The sequence below is a fragment of the Anopheles merus genome, chromosome 3L (assembly GCF_017562075.2).
Source record: "Anopheles merus strain MAF chromosome 3L, AmerM5.1, whole genome shotgun sequence".
Taxonomy (NCBI): Eukaryota; Metazoa; Arthropoda; class Insecta; order Diptera; family Culicidae; genus Anopheles; species Anopheles merus.
In genome coordinates, this window is record NC_054085.1 from 22,007,944 (window position 1) to 22,030,780 (window position 22,837).

Genomic DNA, 22,837 nt, shown 5'->3' on the forward strand with positions numbered 1-22,837 from the left:
AAATCGGTGTTCAAAAAAAGGAGCGTTACAATGCGTTACTTTTCATGTGTCAATTTTTTTGTGTCGCTACGGTGGTTTTTAGGTGTGTCTGAGAGCGGTCATAGAGTGGAGAAGTCACTCCCTATTATATTACTAATTATAAAACGATTAAATGATAATTTATTCTATACAAGCTGAATAACGTTTATTTTATTATTTGAAAACTTATGCGGAACGACAGTATGTTCGATATTAGCAGGTAAAAAAACAAATCTAATTGTTAACGATATATTTAATGCATTAGCTTCAAATAACATGTCTCGAAAACTCGATGGACGGCCAAGCTGTGCTTGAAGCGTTTCTAGACCAGCGATAAAATTTGTCAGGCTCCAAAGGTATGAGACCTCTAAAAAGCAATGTAAAAAACTTTGCGAAAAGAACCAGAACAACTTCTCGGTTCATTTATTCAATTAAAAGAAAATAACGACCTTCGATCCTCATATAATCAACATTCATCTGTTCTTTATAAATCATAATGAACTAAGTTGCTTATTAAAAGAACGTCACATTTCGAACGGCGGGTCGAAATAAGGAACGTTCTTGTAAGCCAGGTCGTTTATTTCCTCTAATACAAATACGAACGTGAACCGCATGTCCAGCAAGTTCACAAAAAAAGTTTATTTCAAACCAAATTTGTATGTTTTCGAACCATTACATTATTGATATAGTGTGTTGAATTATTTCAAAGTACTTGTAAAAGGCGTGTAACCATGCAATCCTGTATATACAAGCTTTCGTGACCAATTTCAAAAGAGGAGGTAAAATTTCAAACTTGACATGGTACGTTACGTATTTTATAGACAACGATCAGCCCCATTTACATGCGGTTTTACATTGGAAATGAGCCTTAAAAAACTCAATATTTTTTAAACTTTTGAAGGTTAAGCAAATGTGAACATTTCAAAATACATCGCAAAGGACTGTGGCTACGCTCTAAATCACAACCAGAGAGCACCACAGGACGGTAGTTAAAAGCGATTCTGAACCTTCCACTAACGAGCACAAAATGATTACGAGCCGTTGTAAATTAAGTGACCCATTTTATCTTACCAAAATAGGAAAAGCCACAGGAAACAAGTTCTTCAGAAACAAATTCAACAATCCAATAATCCTGTAGTTTCACTCGAACCACAATTACTAGGCGTTCTCTTTCTATGTGCTATTTTTTATGATTACATCCCAACAAGCACATCTAGATTAAACCCCAATCTTCAACAACGCCATGACAACTTTCACCCACCCTCGCCCGAAACATTTTAATATTCATCACTAAGAATTTGGACAATCCCGTCCAGCAGCAACATCATCATCATCCGCATCGTCTCAGGCAAAGTGGAACGGACCGGCCAGCTCCAACCCGGCCGCTCCAGTAGGTCAAAGGTTGGATGGGAAATAGCACAGCAAGTCCAGTAGCAGGAGCAAAACCTTGCCTTCGCCTTAACATAACCAAGTCGTTCCGTTTTGGGGGGGTAAAATTCATTCCATTCACATCGCGTCGAGCTTCACCCGTTCACCACTCGAATCGGAGAGATGCATTATTCAGCTGGCCAGAAATAAAAGCAAAAAAAAGCCCAGCTTCCCCTAAAAGAAATAATAGAAAATAAACTGAAAAAACAAATCCCTACGCCAAGGAATTGGCAAATGTCAACCTCGGACGCCCGAGCCTGGTGGGAAAAGTTTTGTGCCGTGGAAAGCTCTCCTGCTCCCCATCACCATTACCCCGGACACTTGAGCGCTCGTCAACTTTCGTTTCAATTGCAGCCGAGGGAGTTTTATTGATTTTCATACGAACCCAAACGGATCAGCTAGTGGGTGAGGCTCCCCACGGTATAGGTAACCGCAAGGACTATCGACGTCCACTGTAATGCGCTGGTCATTGATTTAAATGGATAAGCCAGACGAAAGGCACCGGTGCGCTTATCAACCGGGGACAAAGCATGGGCAGCATGTCGGCAAAGCGCTTGTCGTTTATTCGTCGTTGCCCGATGGGTGGCTCTTGTAATCGATAAAAGTGCGTCCTTGTGGCTTACCTACTGTCCCGACCAAGCATTCCAGATCAACCAGCCAGCCGGTGTGCGAAGGACGATTTCATCAGGGTCATTCTTCTTTTCCAAGCAAGTCCCACCAGCAACAGGTTGCCACGGAGGGAGGAAGAGTGAGCTGTGCAATGCTTGCTTCGATTGTGCTGTCCACAAACTTCCAAACTTCCAGAACCTCAGACAATTCGCATCAAATATTCACGCCCGTTAAGTGAAATCAACTTTTAATTAAAAGCAACACCTCCCGGCATGGGACACGCAACGCAATAGGACGAGCTGCCGTGTTTTTTTTTTTTCGGGGCAAACGGAAACCCGACGCCTATCTGGTAAGGTATTTAACTCCCTCGGGGTGGGGAGGAGGTAACATGAACCTAGAAATACGCAAGGTAAACAGTAAATCCCCGCGTGGGGACAGAAAGAAAAAAAAGAAAAACGCAAAGGATCTACCCTTAAAACCAACTCCCCTTCATTTCCCCACACATACACACACGACGTAAAGCTTTCCAAGGATTGAGTGTGTGTGTGTGTGTGTGTGTGTGTGTGTGTGGGGCGGGAGGGTTATTTCGCACTTTTGCGCAACATTCCCGGTGGTCTCGGCTCGGTGGGTAAAGGGAGAAGCACGTGAATTCGGGCATGGCATGGGTCGGGTTGGCAAACATTGCGCGAGAGCTTCAAAGGAAAGCTCGGAAAATCGGCCCGGGATGTGGGCGTACGCGTGCCGCCACCAGGGACCGGAGCGGTTCACGGCCCATTACGGACAGGTGTGTGTGTGTGTGTGTGTGTGTGTGGGTGGGTTGGACCGCGTTGGGGCGGTGGTTCTGAATCGTACAACCGGGCGCAACTGCGCATGGCCAGCCGGTATAGCGTGTTTTGTTTCGGCACTGTTTGTAAGCCGTGGTTTCTTCCGCTCGTTTTGGAAGATTTGGTGTGCTGCCTTGGGTAGAAAAGCAGGGGTAATGGGCCAGCCGGAGGAGGACGACCGCCAGTTATGGTCCAAAAATGTAGAAAGGTCGCACGGCCGGTATTGTGTAATTGGTCGCACAGCTACTTCGCCAAATACTTTCTCCGCACTCACTGGCAAGCAAGTCTAATGAGATTATTATTTCAATCCGTCGATGGGTGACGGTGTGCCCAGGGACGATGCCGGAAGTGTTGTTTTATTTAGGTTTTTTTTTTCGAGGATAGTGTAATGGGGTATGCTAAAAATAAGCTAACGCTGTCTACTTGTAAGCGTAACATTGCGAGCGTATTGCAGCATGGGAAATAATTTTAATCCATTATATGACATTAACTGGAAATAGATGATAGAAAGATGGGGGAAACCCGAAGCAGGAAGAATGTGTTATGTTCCGGAAAATCTTACCATTTACGTAGCGGTATCGTTGAATCGAGAAGCAATTGTTTGCTTCCCTCACGTCGTCAATGTTTCGACTCGGGGTACCGGATAGACGCTCGCTTCTAGCAGTTTTCCCAGCTAGTTCGTCCTACTCTGCCACTGCTTTTTCAATATCCCTGATGAGGCAGCTTGTGCGGGAAACTTTTCAAACACCGACGACCCACTGGACACACTTTAGTGACGCTTCTTTCCATACACAGTTTGTCCGAAACATGCGGCAGCCGGATGCAGTAGCCGGATGCCTTTGATTCTGATCAGACCGCGTTGCATCGCATATGCACCGACGATGGACACTTTGCATCGCTGTTTTACGTCGATCATTATGAATTACACACTCATTCTACTGTTCCCCTGCAACTCCTTACGCTTAATTGTTCAACTGTACGCTTCAGTTCAGTCAAGTACACAACTTCACACACGAAAAAGCACAAAATTCACAACACATTTAGCGAGCATGCGATGGGAAAACGCAGTAGCACGCACACAAATCGGGCTCGGTGTTGTTTTTCCCAAAAAAAGAAAAGAAAACCACAACAATGAACCGTCAAAGTTTGAACGTCAACTGCCAACGTAGGGGGAATGGTAGAATTTTGAATTTTTGCCGTAATTCTGGTAAAAAAAGGTGGCCTTAAAGCGAAAAAATATGTTATTTTAAATTATATATTACGATTTATCAAAGGGAACAAGTATAGAAGTTATGTTATTGTCTAGAGAAAATTACATTCTCTTTGTCATCCACGCGATCTACAAATAACGCCTTAATTTGGATATCCTGTCAAAGCGCGCCAACATGTCACCGGGAGTTTGTTTGTAAACAAAACTAAATTAGAGCTAAAAAAAAAAAAAATCCAATGCGAACGAAGCAATTGGTCGTTCATTTTTTCTTCAAGGACTTCAAGTGAGTAATTTATTGAGCTAAGTATTCGGAACATGTTTTACCCAAAATAAAATAATGAAATTCACGTCTCATGTGTTTACAGCGATCAGGTGCTAAAACATTCTTGTACTGTTGCTACGAACGTATCCTGGAGCCGCTTTTCACGTCGTTTATTGTCGGAAATCCCTCTAACAAGGATGCTGTTGGATGTAGTCATATTCAACTCGGTCGGAAAATAAAGAGCGGTAAATCAATTGTTTTGAAAACGAGGTGCAAGCATCATTAATTCGACGACCCTCGTCTTGAGCTAACTTTCAACCGGACATTCGTCCAATGGAACGGTACAAGTGTGGCTGTTTTGGCCACATCCAGCTACACTGTAAGCCGTGGTATAAACAGTACATTGCTGATCCTTGCTGCAAGGACAGGCATAATATCCGGAAGATTGACAATAACCGATCTTACGGTGAGACACGCAAAGCTCTATTTAATTCCGAGATTTGTAAGGCTCAAGGCCTCGCACCAGCGTATTACGTAAACACTCGAGAAATTGGCTGAAATGAAGAAATGGTTGAAATAACCTGAATTGTCCGATCAATGTAGAGTGGAATTATTGTGTTTGGAAATAAAAAAAAAGTTCAATGTACAAAACTAAACCTGAAGCGTTGTTCCAATTCGAAAATGTTTCATAATACACTTTATTGTTAGAAAAAAAATCGTACAAAATATAAAGCCCTTCCAATTACTTTGCACTTTAAAACCTCCTCACGGTCGACTGCATTCCGAGCGACTGTTTGTGATTATCCTCCGGTATGCGCACGAGCAGCGTACTCTTCGGCCCGGTCTGCCACATCACCCCATTGTCGTCGATGATGCACGTCTCCAGATTCAGCTGCCACTGGCCACCCAAGCTGACCGGCCCACCATTAAACGTGTGCGCCGTGTTGTTCAGCGCAATCAGGAAGCTGCCGCTCAGAAAGTCCCGGTGCGGTTTCACCACCTGCGTCAGCGTGAGACTGTCCGACAGCAGCTTCACATCGTTCGGCCGGACGTCATCAGGGTGGAGTTTAGCGTCAGCTGGATGCTGTTGATCGCCCGAACAGCGACGGCGTACGGCCGTAGTGCTGGATGACACCTTCCACCTTCACCACCAAATGGCTGTTCGGCTGCACAAACACCGGTTCACCGGTGGCGCGGGGCTGTGGTTCAGTGCCAGCTTCACAGACGTATTCTGCAGCACCTGGAAGAAGAAGCGCGGCGTACAGTGGGACGAACGGACCACCGTTTCAATCTGCTTCATCATCATGTCCGTGTGCTCGTGGGTGAGCGTTTTGGTGCCGCCAGGAACCTCGGCCGGTATCAGCTGCAGATGTTTCAGCACCGTCCGGCACACAGAAGCAGGTAGCGCGTCTCGGGATGGCTCGATTGCGGTGCCACCTTCGGCGTTTCCGACGGGTTGATGAACGAAATCGTCTCGATGGAAAGCTGCAGCGTGGCACAGAGGTGCTGTACCGCTTCCAGGTGCTCCAGCGTGCCGGGATCGGCATCGAACGAGCTTTTGTACAGCCGGCCGTACGCATCTTCGCAGTTTTTCAGCAGCTTCACGTGCTTGCGCAGCTGGTTCGTGATGTGACCGTACTTTTGCAGCGGATCGCGGCAGTTTTGCGCCAGCGTTTGGGAAATTTCCGACGGCGGCGTGATGCAGAGCGTGTTCCGCGTGATCACCACACTGTGCAACACCTCGAGAAACGTGCACCGGAGGCGGATCAGCTCCGACTGGAACGCCAGCGGGTGCTGGGGCGACGAGCTGGCCTTCAGCGTGGACAGCGCGATGCAGTACAGATTGATTGCCTTCTCGAGCCGATCGATGAGCGAGAGGGAACCGGTCGCACCCGGCAGCGCCGCACCCGGTTCCCGCTTAACGTGCCTCTGGGCAAGCGCTTCATACTCCTGGCCGTGGTTAGGATGCACTCCGCCTTCGAGATCTGGCCCAGTGCCACCAGATAGAAGTGCAAGTTTTCCAGCGAAATGTTCCGCGACAGCTTCTCGTAGATGAGCGCGGCAAGGAAGTGCTGCCCGTAGCGGGAGGCCGAGCGGGCGATCCGGTACTGCGTCCACGGGTTCGTCGTCTGCAGCAGCTGCACAAAGATTCCGATCACGTTGTCCGGCATGAAGGATCCCAGCATGGCCTGCATGCAAATCGCGGCGAGCTCCACGATGTTCGTCCTCTCCTTGTCCAGCGTCTCCGGCCCGCCGCTCGACCGGGCCAGCGCTTCCAGCTTGCGCAGCAAATGCTGCATCACGCCACTGAAGGGGCTCGTGCCGGGTAGTTGTGTTTCGTAAAACTCGCACGACACGATCACGTTCGAGCAGATCGCACCGAGCGCCTCGCAGATCAGCTTCGAGTGGCCGGCGGTAGACGTGGAGTGCTCCTCGCTCAGCAGCTCCGCAATCATTTCCGCGAAGCTTTCCCCAAACTCACGGCTCGTCTTGGACAGCTGCACGCCACACTTCAGATACAGGCGGAAGTCCTTCAGCGAGGCCCTGTTCTGCAGCGATGCCTGAATGAGAAAACTCCAGATGCATGTCCAGATACTCGAGCACGTGCACCGGCGGTGGGATGTTCTCCGTGTGGCAGTACGTGATCAGGCTGGTGAGGATCGTCATCGCGCGGCCACCGCTGTCGTTCTCCTCAGCAGGCAGTTCTTGCACACGTCCAGTATCTGCTGCTGCTCCTCGTTCAGCATCGTGTGGCAGGTGTGAGGACACTTGGTGAGCGTCAGTATCACGTCCAGCGCCATGTTCTGGTTGCTGCACTGCACGGTAAGCTGCAGCAGCCGGCTGATCGCCGTCTTGGGCCACAGATACGCGCCCTTCTCCGCCAGCTTCTTCAGCGACAGCAGCACCGTACACTGTACCCGCTTGCGCGGGTCCTGCAGGTACACCAGCAGCAAATCGACCTGATCCGGTATGTCCACCAGCGTGGCACAGGACAGCTGCGACAGGGAGCGTATGATTTCCACCACAAACTGCTCGGACGGATACTTCGGCAGCAGATCGCGGCAGAGCGCGCGCACCAGTGCGGCCGTACTGGCGTCGTGGTGCATGTGCCGCAGCACCGTATCAGGTGCAGCTTCATGTTGACCGGCGTCTGCAGGCTCTCGATCATCGACGCCACCTTCGAGCACATGCCGACGGCGAACGTTTTCGACTGGGCCGCGAACTGTACGCTGGCGAAGATGGCCGCCTCCACCTCGACCGTATCGTGACTGTCCAGCGCCATGCGAATCGCATGATGGACGTGCTGCTTCTCCGGAATGACGAACGCCACTGCGCCGAGCGTGCGGAGCGTGAGGGCCCGCGCCACCGGATCGTTCGAGTGGATCACCATAAAGATGCGCTTCAGAAACTCGTCGATGTTGATGATCTTTTCCAGGTGCTTTTCGCTCTGCTGGCAAACGCGCAGTATCCACAGCCGGGACAGGTTCGAGCCGATGCGAAAGAACTCGGCCAGCTTCAGGAAGGACGAGTTGATCAGGATGGGGAAGGGATAGCGTTCGAACAGCTTGGGGAAGCGGATGATTGCCTCGCACTGGTCGCCGATCTTGCTCGACCGCAGGCCCTTGTCCAGCTCGATGAGTACCGAGTTCGAGTCGCCATCGGTTTCGTTGAGGAAGTTTTCGTTGAAATTGTTCACTCGCACGCTGATCATTGTGAGTTTTGCTGTTTTCTTTTCTCGCACGCACGCAGTTGCCGTCCGGCGTTGGGGCGGTGTTTGGTGATTTTGTAAACAAATGGTGAAAGTGTCATCGTGTGCGGGACCGTTCCCAAGTAGCAATTTGAAAAGCAGCGGAATTTCAAATGTGACCGTTATTTCGTTTGTTTCATTTCAAAAGCCAATTGGTTTGAAAAGTCACAAGGGATGCTGGCAACACAAAAATTCAAAATGATTAAAATGATCAAAAACAGTGGATTACGTTTGTAACCACCGCTGTTATCCAAATTTGAAATGGCATTGACACTCAGTGCACCCAAGTGCCACAAATCCACTAAACGACCACTAAACGGCTTCTAAACGACTCAAGTTCTCTACCTAAACGGAATATAGAAAGACTTCGTTTAGCAGACGCCAAACGACTCATGCATTCTAAAATAGCAAAAAAGCTGGTGGCGCTATCTGTTGGTGGATACCCCAACCAGTTGAGCTTCATCGCTTGGAGGAGAGCTTTCTCATTTCCTCTGTACTGTTGTATGGTTTCGCATTGAAGTTATGCATCGCTAGAACTAGAACGGCGATACGATTGTTTAAATACTAAACTCCAACGGAAACCACCAGCACTGAAGCAAGTGAGATTAGAGCAATGGTCATTGGTGTTGATACCCACGTATCTAACCACACGACCATAATATAGATTTTTGCTCAGAAAGTTAGAAGGCTATATAGGTCATAATAAATGCAACTTGTCGAAACACATTGCAAGAAAAGGATAGCAATATATGATGAGTTGTAATACGCCATCTATTGATCAAACCAATGAAGCTGTGGAGCTTTCATTTTTTTTCTATGGATATTCAATTTTCCAGTCGTTTAAGCTTAATCTGTGGCGCTTGGGCAGTTTAAAATTTTGTAAGATTAAAGTCTTCAGACATCCCAAATAGCCAAAATAGCTTAGGCAGCTAATTTCAGCAAACTAAAGATCGCTGCTTGAATTCGCCTTTTGCAGTAGTTGAACAGCATCAAAGTTCCAATTGGTCCTTCTAAATAGCGCATAAGCAGCTTCCTTATGCTACGGTGCCGGGGATTATATTTCTTTGAGTTTATTTTTAACCCAGCTTCATCGATGAAAAAACACAACAGGATTTGTTTTGTTTGTGTACATGTGTATATTTTTAAAAACCTTAATATTCATGAATTATACAAAATGTCCCACTATTTACCGTACAATCACAATCACCTCACTCAATATTCCTCCTTGAATTAACTTAACTAGTTTTTTGCAGCAGAAACGAGATGATTGACGACACCAGTCTTTGACACTTTGACAAAGGTCACCTCGTACCGATGTCATGCATTAAAAAGCTATAAAGTTCCACCAAGTCCGGTACGCTTTCTTAACAGCCTTCAAGTTCCACCGTGAACCATACACATCAGGCTAATCAGTTACAAGGTTCCTGAGAGTACCATGTGCCTGTTAAAACCCAAGCGCCACAGATTAAGCTTAAACGACTGAAAATTGAATATCCATATAAAAAAATGAAAGCTCCACAGCTTCATTGGTTTGATCAATAGATGGCGTATTACAACTCATCATATATTGCTATCCTTTTCTTGCAATGTGTTTCGCTATTATACCTATTATATAGCCTTCTAACTTTCCGAGCAAAAATCTATAGCATGGTCGTGTGGTCAGATACATGGGTATCAACACCAACGACCATTACTCAAATCTCACTTGCTTCAGTACTGGTGGTTTCCATTGGAGTTTAGTATTTAAACAATCGTATCGCCGTTCTAGTTCTAGCGATGCATAACTTCAATGCGAAACCATACAACAGTACAGAGGAATGAGAAAGCTCTCCTCCAAGCGAGGAAGCTCAACTGGTTGGGTATCCCACAAACAGATGGCGCCACCAGCTTTTTTTTGCTATTTTTAGAATGCATGAGTCGTTTGCCGTCTGCTAAACGAAGTCTTTCTATATTCCATTTAGGTAGAGTGCTTGAGTCGTTTAGAAGCCGTTTAGTGGTCGTTTAGTGGATTTGTGGCACTTGGGAAAGCTCCATAGTTCCGCAAAGTACCGTTTATCTCTTAATCAGCCATCGGCACGAGTTTTCGTTAAACAGCCCCGAATCAGCTATAAAGAACGAGCTGGCTATTTGGGAGTCTGCTCCCGAGACACGCGGTGTATGGGTTCCCAAGACATTCGCGTAGATAGAATATCCGTCTTATTTGAAAATTGCATTTTTTAGCCAAAATTCATTAAATAGAATGAAGTTTTGGTTGAGTTTAGCATTTTTTCGGAAATTAAATTATTTCTGGTTTTAAGCAATATACTATTATGAGCATAATAGCGTTTTTTAATGATTGCTGGAGAAAATAACACCAATTAAACATAAACTTTGATAATTATAAAATCGCATAACCGACAAATAAGATATTTAGGGTATAAAATATTCTTCCAAATTTCATATGAATTAAAAGTCGAATTCAGTGTTATTTGTTAAAAAATTAAAAAAAAAACAAATTGTGAAAAATTGAGAAAGTCCAACAAGCCTATTTCACTTACACATCCAGCAAGCACTGTAGCAGCCCATGATAGCACCGCCCCTGAAAAGGCCTTTTGCATTTGCTACTTGGGCGCTAGGCCGGAGCTGTCACTGAGGGCAGAAAATTTCTCCCGAATGAGTAATAAATGTTTTTATTTTGTTTGTGCACCGCGCGCTGTATGTTCTTTCCCCTGTTTGTTCGATGATAAAGTGGCTTTTATTCGCTTCAATTGATAAATGAGTCGCGCAGGTACGGCGATGAAAACGTGACCGTGCTCCCGCCCAAGAAACGCCTCGCCCAGAGTGCGCCTAACACGTGCTGGTGCATCGCAGTCCGCAGTCCGAGGGGTGTGGGCCACCCGTTGATAAGAGCGTTGATACGCTGCCTGCAACCACCGATGGTGAACTAATCCGGGGAGCTAGAGCGACAGAAACGACTAGGCACCATGTCCAACTATCAGCTGCACGCCAACGAAACCACCATCTCGATCCCGCGCATCATCACGGTGGACAGTGTGAACTACTACGAGATACTGGTGAAATGTGGCCAGGTCATGTGGACGGTCAACCATCGGTATCGCGACTTTGCCGAGCTGCACGACCAGCTCGTGTCGGAACGGGGCGTCTCGAAGGACAAGCTGCCGCCGAAGAAGGTGCTCGGCAACAAGAGCCCCACCTTCCTGAAGAAACGCCAGGAAGCGCTCGAGCAGTACCTGAGGGAGATGCTGATCTTTCTGAAGGTAACGATGCCGCGAGAGTTTGTCGAGTTTCTCGACTTCCACCGGTACGATATCATCTTTCTGGTGCAGCACCTGGCCAGCTCGCTCTTTCTGCGCGGGGACGCGTTTCTGGCCAAGTCGAAAAAGTACGGCTTCTCGGTGCTGGAGCTGCACGCGATCAGCGAGCGAATGCAGATCCCTTGCCCGCCGACCGAGGCGGCCTGCAGCAACTACAACTTCTCCCACATACTGGACTTTTGCGCCCAGCTCGAGACGATCATCGTGCTGCCGACCAAGAACAGTCTGCCCACGATCCTGTACGACGACGATACGGATAAGTACATCCCGCACGCGCTCCACAAACCGATCGGTAGTAGCAATCTCATCCCGGTGCAGCTGCGGTACGAGCTGAGCGTGTTCAAGGTGTTGCGTAATCTCATCATTTACGGCGTGCCGACGGAAAACATTCAAAATGTAGGTCAGTACCGTTTTCGCGCTGATAGGAGAGGGGAGGGGGTTTGGAATGGAGCAATGTTTTGTATGATGGGTGGTGGTGGTGGTGGTGGAGATTGTACTTACCCTTGCTTCACTTGTTTCGGTGCCACGTGTTTTTAGGTGCCTTGCGTGAAACGCTCTCAAGGATAGAGGTGTACAAGAGCGAAACGAAGCAAATCTGCCAAATTGCGCTGTGTGATAATGTCCACAAGGATGCGGCCGAAGACGAGCTGGACAAGTCGAAGGTAAGTTGAAGTGAAAAAAAAAGAAAAAGGCATTTTTAAAAATTTTAATTTTAATTAATTTACCTCACTTTTCCCTTCTTTGCAGCAGTGGAAAAACCTTCGCCACGCGGTGTTTAAGGAAAACCAGCTGACGGTGATCGATCGAACGATCCGGCTGTTTCCCACCGTCAAGGATCTGGTGCTGGACAAGAACAAGCTGGAAAGCATCGCCCATCTTAGCCACCTGAACAACCTGCAGATACTCAGCCTGCGCTGCAACCGGATAGCGCAGTGCGCGAACTGGCACGTCCAGCTCGGCAATCTGGTCACGCTGAACCTGTCCCAGAACCGGATACGCCTGCTCGAAGGGCTGGGCAAGCTGTACTCGCTGGTGAACTTGGATTTGAGCTGCAATTTAATTGACGATATTAATGAAATTGATTACATCGGTAATTTACCGCTGCTGGAGAATCTGCGCCTCATGGGGAATCCGGTCGCCGGTGGTGTCGGTAAGTTGTGGTCGGTATGTAGTGCCGCAAAATGTCACTGTCATTGTCATAAAAAAATCTGACTGGAAACAAAAGTGTAACGTTAAGTGTAAACGTAACGTTTGACGACACCCCTCCTATCAGCGTTACATAATTCATGGATGACGCCATATTGATAATCAGAGGTGATACTTAAAACGATTGGTGTGACTAATGAATACTTCGTGACATTTTTGCGACCAACGCTTGGTCATGAGTCACTACTTGATGACTTTTTTTTACTGTGATCAGTTCTGCAAAATGTCACCGGCATAGTCATGACAAATTCCAGCCGAAACAAAATCCATGTCAGCGTCAAGAGCAGTACTGTGATGATCAGAGGTAAGACTCAAACAGTTGCTGCGACCATCACATGCTTGGCGACATTTTGTACGACCAACTCTTGGCCAGTAATTTGATCGCGACATTTTGTGTCGGTGATCATCACGATTGTCATGGAAGATATGCGGTGCTTGCGAGAGGTCCCAAGAAACAAAATGAGCATGATTTTTCGCTCTGTGCCCCGAAAGACAATTAAAGCAGAGAGTGTGAGAAAGAATGCTCATTTTGTTGCTTGGGATGACACGCCAAGTATATTCTAAGAATGTCATGATTATCAACGACAGAAAATGTCATGATCACGTGAGTGACCAAGAGTTGAGTGCTATAAAAAATGTCACCAAGCATGTGTTTGGTCCACCAACTGTTTGAGTTTCACTTCTGATCATCTCAGTGGTTTACGTGAGCTGATTTGAACTTCGTTTCAGTCATGAGTATTGGTGATTGAAACATGGGCATTTGGCAGCACTGTTCACAGTCAGAAAAAAAAAACATTATTATGCTTGGGCCGACATTAAGCTCAGCTTGTCAGTTAGAGTTTCGCATTTGACTCAATCACTCGCATATCGCGTTCGCACTTTCATTGAGTATCAGCAATGAGCATCAACCTACCACAAATATGCTCATTGTTTTCGTTGGTCAACATCTCGTGATGCTCATGACATTTTGCACCACTGCAGCACATGTTGCTTCTTTCATTTTCAAACACTAATGACCGTTACCTTCACCACTTTTAGACTACCGTGCCCGGGTGCTTTCGCGATTCGGCGAACGGTTGCAGGAGATCTATCTGGACAATGAGAAGGGCAACCAGACGGAGTACGATATGGCGCTGGTGCTATCTGCGCTGCGCATATCGGCCCAGAAATCGCACCGCAAGCTGCACAGCCTGCTCGAACCGGGCGGTAGTACGCCCGCCGAAGAGCAGCAGGAGAAGCAGAAGAACGATACCGAACGTGCCGGACCGAGTGGTGGAGCGGGCAGTTGAAACGATGCTACATTCCAAGCAGGCCGAGCGGACCATCGTCAGCCTGCGAGAAACGATGAAGGGTGTTTTTATTGAACGTAACTAGTACAGCAAAGCTGGACGAGGCCAAGCATACCAGGGAGAGAGCGTGTGGGGAGAATGAAAGAGATATTTTAACACCCAACACAGTTGACCGGAACGGATAGAAGCGTTCGGGAAAATTATTATTATTATTATTATTATTACTATTATTTTATACTGAAATCTTTATAAGCCAAAACCGCCCCCTTCGTGACGTGCTCTTGGTAGGGCGAAAAGGGTTTGATGCAATATATATATGTATCTGTAACAGAAGCTCTCCACGTTCCTACTGGGCGCTTTTTCGTCATGTTCCGGATCGTGATATATCACTGAAAATTGGCAGCTGCAGAAAGCTTATTTAAAAATAATTCATTCTCAATTATTAAACATCCGAGGGACCTGATAGGATCGTGATAACAAAGGTAACAAAGCTCCGGTAAGGTCCGTTCAATCACACATCGATTCATTCCAGATCTTCTTACGCCGTTTCTTTTCTTTCTTCCCCTCCGTCTGCCCGTAGGGTATTTGCTTCATGTGGCCCTGCTCGAACAGCTGCGTCCGCCACCGTACCTCGTCCTCCATCTTGAGCACCGTGCTGACCGGTTCGGCGTCACAGTGACGCAACGTCACGGAGCAGCGCGGCAGGTAGCCTTTTAATCGGCGCTGCAAGAAAGCGACCGGCTGCACACCGTCCGGCAGCCGCCGGTACGCAATCATCGTGCCTTCCAGCGTGAGCACTTTCAGCCCGGGGAACAGTTTCGGCAGCAGGGCAAAGTTACCGCGCAACAGATAGCACCGGCGCAGTATTAGCTGCTCCACGTTTGGCATCGGTTGGCAGTGGTCCCAGGGGCGGGTGTTCGTTTTCATCCCGTTGATGGTTAACGTGCGCAGACCCGGCAGCAGGGCGAGGGAACGGAAGTGTTCGCGTATCGCTTCCGCAACGGGCGCCCTGGTGCGCAGCACTATCTCCAACTCCTCCAGCATGGTCAGGTGGCGGCAGAGCCGCGACAGCTGCGAATCCATGCTGTACTGTAGCCGGCGCACGTGCGCAAAGCCAGCATCGAGCCGGAAGCAGGTGCCGCTGTTGATGAGCTCGAGCTGCTGGAGCTTCGGCAGGTCGACGTGCCGTAGCCGACTTCCTTCCTCAAGGATGCACTCTTCGAGGCGCAGGAACTGTGGGCGCAAAAAAGGTAAATCATTATTTATACAATTAAATTCCTTTTCTTTAACGAAAACACTCACCTCCAGATTCTTCAGCTCGAGGATGAGCACAAACAGGGCGCGCGGAAAGATGACATCGCTTAGCGTGAGCCGTGTCAGCGTGCCGGCATTGTGGAGACACACCGCACGAAAGATCCGGTACGCAACCGTGCACGAATCGATGGTAAGGTCCTTGAGCAGCGGGGCACTTTGCGCGAACCGGTCCGCGGCCAGATCGTCCCCGCGCGTGTTTGGTTCGGGCGAGAGGGGACCCTTGTCGAACCGCTTCATCAGCAGCTTCCTTAGGCGCGGGAACGGCCGGGTAAGTGTTTGCTCCATCGCGCGCTCGAAGTAAAACCACACGGTCAGCTCGACCAGCTGCTCGCTGCACTCCATCAGATAGTGCAGGTCGAAATCGTTCGCAACGTCCACCGTGTAGCGCTCGAGCGCCGGCAGCTTTAGCTCGTACCCGTTCGTGTTGGCGAACAGCTGCCAGGTGAGGCTCGGGAGCGTACCGTGCTCGATTACCCAGCGCGGTGCCTTTTCCGGCAGCTCGTCTCCCGCCACCTCGGCCAAGACGGTAAGCGTGAGGTGCTGCAGGTTTTGCATGTTCTTTAACCGATCGGCTAGAAAGCGGCGCATCCGATCGAACGATGCTTTGATGTGGAGGCTCTTCAGTGGCAGCTCGCCGGAGAACAGTAGCTGCTCGGGTGTGAGCAAACCGGCAGCGCTCGCCGGCGTTGGTCTGGACGATGGGCCCGGCACATCGTTGGCAGCGGTTGCCTTCCGTACCATTTCGAGCACCTTTGCCTGATTGGCAGGGACCGGGTCGGAGCCACAGTCGTCGAACACGCAGTGGAACGCACTGGCCATGTACTGTAGGTGATGGCTCGCGATCGGCAGCCCGAAGCAGTGGCTATAGTTGAAGCTCATGCGCTCCTGGAACGGTTCGGAGCGCAAAATCGCATACCAGCGTTTGCAGACCAGCGCACACGGGAGCTGGTCTTCCAGGTAGAGGTGTTGAAAGATTTTACAAAGTATCTAAAATGGGCGGAAAATATTAACCGGTCGGCGACTAGAGGCACCTTTTGCACCATGCCTTTGTTTACCTCGTATGGCAAACGGTTTATGTGATCGATTTCGCACTCTGTCTGGTTGAGCGTATCCGAATCATCTTTTCTACGCTTTTTGCTTGATGGTTCACTACAATCAGCTGTATTTTGTTCCATTTTGTGAGATTGTGTTCGACGCTATTGCTTCTGCCGGTTCAATGCTAACCAAAACAACATACACAGTAAACAAAAGACTATGGTTCGTGGACGGTAAAGCAGCTTGACAGTTTTTGAAAGAACAGGGTTGGGATAAAATAGGACAGAAAAATAATTATTTCGCACGTTACATGATTGGTTATGGGATATGTGATATTAACTTATTTTTATTTGAATTATCTGCATTATTATAATGTTTTTAAACAGTTTACACGAAATTCGGATGGAAAAAATAATGGCACTAGCTCGCCCACTGTTCTGTTACATCGAAGCGTTACGAAGCGTTACATGGACAGTTGTGCGTGTGGCGGGAAAACAGGGTTTGGTTTGTATTTTATCCACGTTTTCGTTAATTGATTTTAAATTTTAGTTCAAAGCTTTATTCCAAATATTTTCAATTTAAAAGGGAAAAAGATTTTTTTTTTCGAAGCATGGGAATGTTTAGTTGACAATAGTTGCAGCAAAGTGGGTAGAAAGGAGGTGTCGTCATGTAGAACAATAGGGCATCGAGGCTTTAGAAAAAAGCACAAAACCAGGATCGACGGCAGTTGTCAAATGCGACGAATGTTGCTGGTATTTAGATATGATATATGAATTGTTTTCGTTTAATACACATTTTTTTAGCATTAAAAATTCGTATTTTGCATCCACACTCCATAAATCGACATTTTACACGTTATAATGTAGCTGCTGCCTGTAAACAAATATCGACGGCTGTTGTCGAACTGAATCTCAAAATAGCAACATGCCAAACGCTAAGAAGACACCTCCTCTATATTCCACCTTGAGTTGCAGTAAAGCTTACAAATCAAACCTTACTTTGAAGAAGAGACTTTCGTTTTCTTATAGGAAAAGGGAAAAAATGGGCATGCGGGGCAAAATTAACACCTTTTAGTTAAGCATTAATACACAGGCAAGAAACACATCGCTACTAAAAAAAAACTTGGAATGTTGTAACAACGCTAAACAGCAAGGACATAAGAAAAATATGTATTATGATTTCTTCTTTTTCTTCTTCTATGGTAACAACCGTTGTCGGTCAAGGCCTGCCTGTACCACTAGTGGGCTCGGCTTTCAGTGACTTATTGATTACCATAGCATAGCACTAATAATCTGAATGAATCTTTGAAATGAATCCTAATCTCCATTGGGCAGCAGATTCACGAATCTCAAATATTAATGAGTTTTGAAATGACTCGTTTCTCATAAGATTTACTTACTTCAAAAGATTCTTATATCTCGAAACATTAACGAATCTTTAGGGATTTGTGAAGTTCAAGGTCTAAAAAATTTCCAAAGATTCATAGAGCTTGAGCTTCCTATTATTATTCTTTTTGACGTAAGAACCTAACTGTCTTGTCACACAACCGGATATTGTATGCCCTTGCTTTGGAGAGACGGTCCATGCGATGCTTGAACCCACGACGGGCATGTTGATAAGACTATCTTGGAAATGATACGTGTCCATTGATTCATCACTCTCTGAAGATTTATGACACTTTATGGATTCATGAATCTTTCGAGATTAATGAGTCTTTGGACATTTGATTCGAGAATCGAATCACTAATCGCTGAAAATTCATACGAATGAATCTCACTAGTATTGGGTTATTGACTTAGTCGTCAACTCGCACGGCTTAACAACGTGTCCGTCGTGGATTCAAGCCTCGTACGGATCGTCTCCACTAACAAGGGACTGACTATCCACTCTGAACTCTGACGCTGAATATCACTCGAAAGTTTGTATAGTTTGTCATGACCTCGTGTAGGTCGTTAAGCCAAAAAGGAGAAGAAGAAGAAGAAGAAGCTTATAGACATGTTCAGTTTTCGTACGCATCGTATATTTACGCAATGTTCAAATTTTATACGCATCGTATGATCGCTCCTATTCTCGGCATGTTCTAGGTGACGATCAATCTCACAACCTGCGGCGTAATACATCTGGGATTTGTCAGACCCTTAATGATCACTTGATTAGTCGCTGTATCCGCTGTATTTCCGAGAAAAGGGCAAAATAATAGTATCTTTGTAACAAAATTGTATTGCTTTTCACCCGCGTCTCACCGTGCATGTAACAGATGCTCTGGAAACTTTATCCCGGCTGCAGACAGCGTGTCATACCCACGGGCCTAGGTTAGAGGAACCTCGGAAAGCCACCCAAGGGACAACAATTTCATTAGCTTCCCGTTGACAGTTTATGATTGACATCGGCAAGCGACGGGTTGTTCTCTCCGCCGTGCGCGATCAGTGGGGCGTGTGGGGCGGACGGTAACAATTAATCTTCACCCGCCCGGATCTTGCGTGCCCCTATCGGGATTCGTAATCGTCTTTACAACGAGACCACCCTCTAAGCACGGCCATAAATCTTGCACTACTATCCCGTTTCACCGCGGACCTCCCCAGCTCGCTGGGACGATCGTCGCGTCCGATATCCCGGTACCATGGCACGTTGCAGGAGAATTAGACCGATGGCGCATGGATGTGAGGGTCGCGGATGGCAGCGAACGCAAGATGAAAGGGAGAGGAATCAAGAGACAGTCGTAAGGGAAGGATTGTGACCAGGCGGACGATAAGAGGAGGGTGGTGTTAAGGGTTTCTACCTCTTGTGCTAACACCACCCGCCGCTAGAGTGCATGAAGAAGATGTCAGTGGGTAGCAGGGACCGTCAGATACGCGGAGAAGGGTCGCGGGGGCCCGTGTGACGGCACGGTATTCAAACACTAACGTTTTATGACACTCGGCCTTTGGACCTCATTTCATCTATTGCATCTATCGCCGTACGCGCCGGGTAATTTCCTAGATCGGCTGGTTGGGGAATTTCTGGCGTTCTGGGGTGTTCTGGAGCAGACATGCGGTAATTAGGATTCTTGTGCGATCTTTGCCCCTCCGCTCGTCGGCACTGTTGAACCGACGAATGTCGCAAATCAGAGCCAAAGGGTGAAATATATGTAACGCTAACGATCCATGTGCTAGGGAGTGTTCTACTATCATTTTGTGTTTTGTTTAGGACATTATTAAAAATACCTTGATATACCATATTGAATCATACCTTATTAGACTCTTTACAATCTTCTATATTCCCATGTTTTAAGATCATCATGGAAAATCAGATCACAGTTTCAGGTAGCTAGTTAAACTTCGATTCGAGTTTATAATTTTTTTTAAATCTTTTGTTTCAATTTCTCCATGCGTGTTTTGAATTAAATTTTGAGCCACGCATTGAATATCGAACCCAGTAGTGCAGTTATCAACTCGCAATACTTAACCAATGAAATGACCGTTTTGGGTTCTATTGCAGTATGGAGCTTACTCCTCATTGAACAACCTTTTATTCTCCTACAACAGCTCTGAGACGAACGTTTCAAGATAAAGTTTATCAAGTTGTTAACAACTGTACTACTTATTAATCATTTTCATGAAGGTGAATGTTATCAAATGTTTCAGAACTCATCACATCAGGATCAGGTCGAAATAAGGTAGTCAAACTCCCTGTCAAGAAAACAAAAAAAAGATCGCTTAATCGCAAGTGCGCTCCTTTTCCAAAGGGGCTTTCCATATATAACGTAGCAAAAATGTGTGTCTTCTTTTAATGTCATTCTCTGCAGAAGTGTAACGTAATTTATGGATGGGTATAACGCGCTGTATAAGTCTTTCCCCGAGTTCCGGAGACATTCGCGTAAGTCGAATATCACGTTTTACAGCCAAAATATACTTAAACAATAATGAGTTTTTATTAAATTTAGTTTATTTATGTAGTTTATTACTTACTTAATGCAGGATTCGTGTAGAAAATTAGGTTCTTTCTGTTTGTTTAGGGATATAAAGCTTTTGGAAAAAAAAATCCAATTATTTTTCATTTGGCAACTGATGAAGATAATAGTACTGATTTGACATATAAACTGTCAAAAATGAAATTTCGCGTAACTTAAGTGTCGCGTAACTCGGGAAAAGACTTTACATTCTTAAAACTCTTAAAAAATGTCAGTATCTCTTATGAAATTTGATAATTTATTGCAGGCAGATAGAATCCTTAAAAAAATTGAAAAAATTGAAGCTTAAGATTTTTAGAGTAGATTGCACCCTTCCGTGCTAGGCGCGTGACAGTGCTTCCCCGCTCGATCCCCGGTGATGCTTCATTTGTCTGCAAGCACAAAACCACCACCACCACTTAAAATCCCTCGGTGGAAGCATCCAGTTCCCTAAAACCTTACCGTGCTTACCGTACGCACAGGTGACATTAGTCGCCGCCATGCACCGTTCGCCGCCAAGACCAACTGCAAAATCAACCCTTACCCATCCACGCCTGCGCTGGCACGGTAGAGTTGAGTGGAAATTTGCAACAGTGAGTTGCACTTCACGCATCGATGCCAAAACCCAAAAAGTTGAACACACATACCCTTGTCTGCGGGAAGGGTTGGGAGGGGGTTGCCCGTCCTGGCAGCTAGAAGCAAAGAAGAGGGTTGGGTTCAGTAGATCAGTTTTCTGATTGTGCCGAAGCTGTCCATCCATCCATCGTTCACCCGTCGTGCCAGGCGGAACCATCGTCGTCGTCGTCGTCTTCGGTTGCGCGAACGCGCCTCATCTCGCCGATGATGACACGACACGATGGCAGCAGAAGGTGGATGATCGGGATGTGGAAAGGCCCTGAGGGGAAGGGCCCCCGGGAAGCATCGCCGGGTAAGTGTTGCGATCAAAATGTGCGTTTTTCGTCTTGTGTGGTCCCCGGAGCGACCGCGCTGGGTGGTCCGACGAAGCGGATCGGTTCGGCTTGGCTGTTTCTGCTTGGGCCGTTGTTCGGTCTCTTCTCTCCAGGCCCCGGCGGCCACACTGCTGCTTCGGCTGCTCCGGCACGCTGTCAGTGGTGTGCATTGTGTGTGGTCCTTTTTTTTTTGCTCTTTTTCTCTCTGTCTCTATCTCTTACTCTCTCAGTTATTCTCCGTTTCCTTTCGGTGATGCCCTGCTGATTCCGAGGGCTCGCGGCTCTCCTTTGCTCCTCGCACTCTACGTTGGACGACTACCAACGATTGCTCTCTTTTTACGGGAATTGGGATTTTTTTCGTCTATTCGGGTGAGGGGATGGTGAGAGCATGGGCATCAAGGGACGACCTAGGACACGGGCGGAAAATGAAGATATTCCAATGCCATCGTACGTTTTCGGCAAGTCAGCTTCAGCTGTTTTGTGCAGGACGCAAGAACGTATTAGCCCAAACGAAGGAACTGGTACTGAGGTCTATTTTGATGGTTTAGGTACGGGGCCCGGGTTTAGGTTCGTTGACATTCGTTGCTCTATTGCAAAAGCGTGGCGTTACGTGAGGTATGCGACAAACGAGGTTTTAGCTATAACTCTCTGCACATTTAGCTATAACTCTCTGCACAAGCATTTAATTAATAGTCTGAAGTATGTTCACCTGGGAAATCTACTCTCTACACTGTTGCGTATACGGGGTATACGTTTTTCGAGTCTATAAAATCAACTCCAACAAAACATAATCTCCACGGCTGACCACACATGATCTTGCACAGTTGTATTGGCGAGCACCTAACCTCGAGCTCGAATCGTTTTCAACGCTAATGTGTAAAAGCTACGACACTGGTTACGATCCTGTTGATGGTTGATAATTATAAGATTAGCCACACACACACACACACCACACATCGGTATAATCATGACCGTGGATCGTTATCGCCGATCGAAGGACATCAAACTCCAAACTGTTCTCCCCGCTCCCCTGCCAACGCCCGACAAACAGACCGACCGCTACGTTTTGCAGTGCGACGACAGGTGGTTTGGCGTGGCGTCTGAAGAAGCGTCTGAGAAACCTGTTGACTGAAGACGTCGACGACGACGACGACGACGACGACGACGACGACGGCAAAGAGCACCTAGCTAGGGACCCGTACCGTACCGGGGTATGGGCAAACCGGCAAACCGGTTGCATCTATTCCCGCTGCAAGGCACAAATCAGCTAATTAGACGTCTCTGGAGATGGTTTATTGAAAATTATCGCATTGCGCGCGTGGTAATGCTCGCGCGCGCGCGCCCGCCCGCCCGCTTCGAAAATGGAAATGGAAAACGATCGGGGTAATGGTGCGTTTGTTGTTGTCGTTTTTTTTAAAGAAATGCTATTACATTTATTTATTTCTTGGAAATAATGAACGCCATTTGTTTGGTTAGTTTATGACTTGCGTACTGTTGTGTGCGTATTGCTGGAAAGTTGCTGCTTCTTGAAGGAGAATAGATAAAATGGATTTTTAGTGCCAAAATAGAGGAAAAGAGGTCAACATTTTCATGTTCTGCACTTAAACAGTGCAACAAAATATCATGGCAAATAATTTAGAATGTAAATAAAATTCAAATTTTTCGATGAATTAGCTTTTGAAGTCGACAAATATTGAAATGG

At 46.9% G+C, this 22,837-nt stretch overlaps 3 protein-coding genes and 1 pseudogene across 4 annotated transcripts in view; 1 reads left to right on the forward strand and 3 right to left on the reverse strand.

Annotated features, from left to right (window-relative positions):
- LOC121599055 (oxidative stress-induced growth inhibitor 2-like) overlaps positions 1-3,947 on the reverse strand; it is a 61,621-nt gene extending 57,674 nt beyond the window's left edge. The window contains exon 1 of the mRNA XM_041926549.1: positions 3,442-3,947. The gene's annotated coding sequence lies outside the window, so the exon portion shown is untranslated. The remainder of the gene's footprint in view (positions 1-3,441) is intronic.
- A 1,080-nt stretch (positions 3,948-5,027) lies between these two features.
- On the reverse strand, positions 5,028-8,123 carry LOC121599037 (annotated as a pseudogene).
- A 2,600-nt stretch (positions 8,124-10,723) lies between these two features.
- Positions 10,724-14,360, forward strand: LOC121600014 (nischarin-like). 2 transcript variants are annotated; one of them, XM_041928258.1, is made up of 4 exons: positions 10,724-11,813; positions 11,951-12,075; positions 12,164-12,563; positions 13,658-14,360. In XM_041928258.1, the coding sequence occupies exons 1-4, from the start codon at positions 11,063-11,065 to the stop codon at positions 13,906-13,908; spliced, it is 1,527 nt and encodes a 508-aa protein (XP_041784192.1). In that variant the 5' UTR covers positions 10,724-11,062; the 3' UTR covers positions 13,909-14,360. The 2 variants fall into 2 exon arrangements, with proteins under 2 accessions (XP_041784192.1, XP_041784191.1); XM_041928257.1 differs by having other exon boundaries at positions 10,726-11,813; positions 12,161-12,563; positions 13,658-14,356.
- Positions 14,361-14,405: 45 nt separating this feature from the next.
- LOC121600013 lies at positions 14,406-16,432 on the reverse strand. The gene is made up of 3 exons (XM_041928256.1): positions 16,278-16,432; positions 15,211-16,209; positions 14,406-15,141 (listed from the first exon to the last, which is right to left on the reverse strand). Exons 1-3 carry the CDS (start codon positions 16,395-16,397, stop codon positions 14,416-14,418), a joined length of 1,845 nt encoding a protein of 614 aa, XP_041784190.1. The 5' UTR covers positions 16,398-16,432; the 3' UTR covers positions 14,406-14,415.
- Between the last annotated feature and the right edge of the window lie 6,405 nt (positions 16,433-22,837).

What these genes read in the sequence shown, in the direction of transcription:
- LOC121600014 (XM_041928257.1), top strand. Translation starts at nt 11,063, where the DNA reads ATGTCCAACTATCAGCTGCACGCCAACGAAACCACCATCTCGATCCCG. An exon ending in ACGAGCTGGACAAGTCGAAG is followed by an intron (nt 12,076 to 12,160) that starts GTAAGTTGAAGT and finishes CCTTCTTTGCAG; the next exon opens with CAGTGGAAAAACCTTCGCCA. An exon ending in TCCGGTCGCCGGTGGTGTCG is followed by an intron (nt 12,564 to 13,657) that starts GTAAGTTGTGGT and finishes CACCACTTTTAG; the next exon opens with ACTACCGTGCCCGGGTGCTT.
- LOC121600013 (XM_041928256.1), bottom strand. Translation starts at nt 16,397, where the DNA reads ATGGAACAAAATACAGCTGATTGTAGTGAACCATCAAGCAAAAAGCGT. An exon ending in TAAACCGTTTGCCATACGAG is followed by an intron (nt 16,210 to 16,277) that starts GTAAACAAAGGC and finishes CGCCCATTTTAG; the next exon opens with ATACTTTGTAAAATCTTTCA. An exon ending in TCGAGCTGAAGAATCTGGAG is followed by an intron (nt 15,142 to 15,210) that starts GTGAGTGTTTTC and finishes TTGCGCCCACAG; the next exon opens with TTCCTGCGCCTCGAAGAGTG.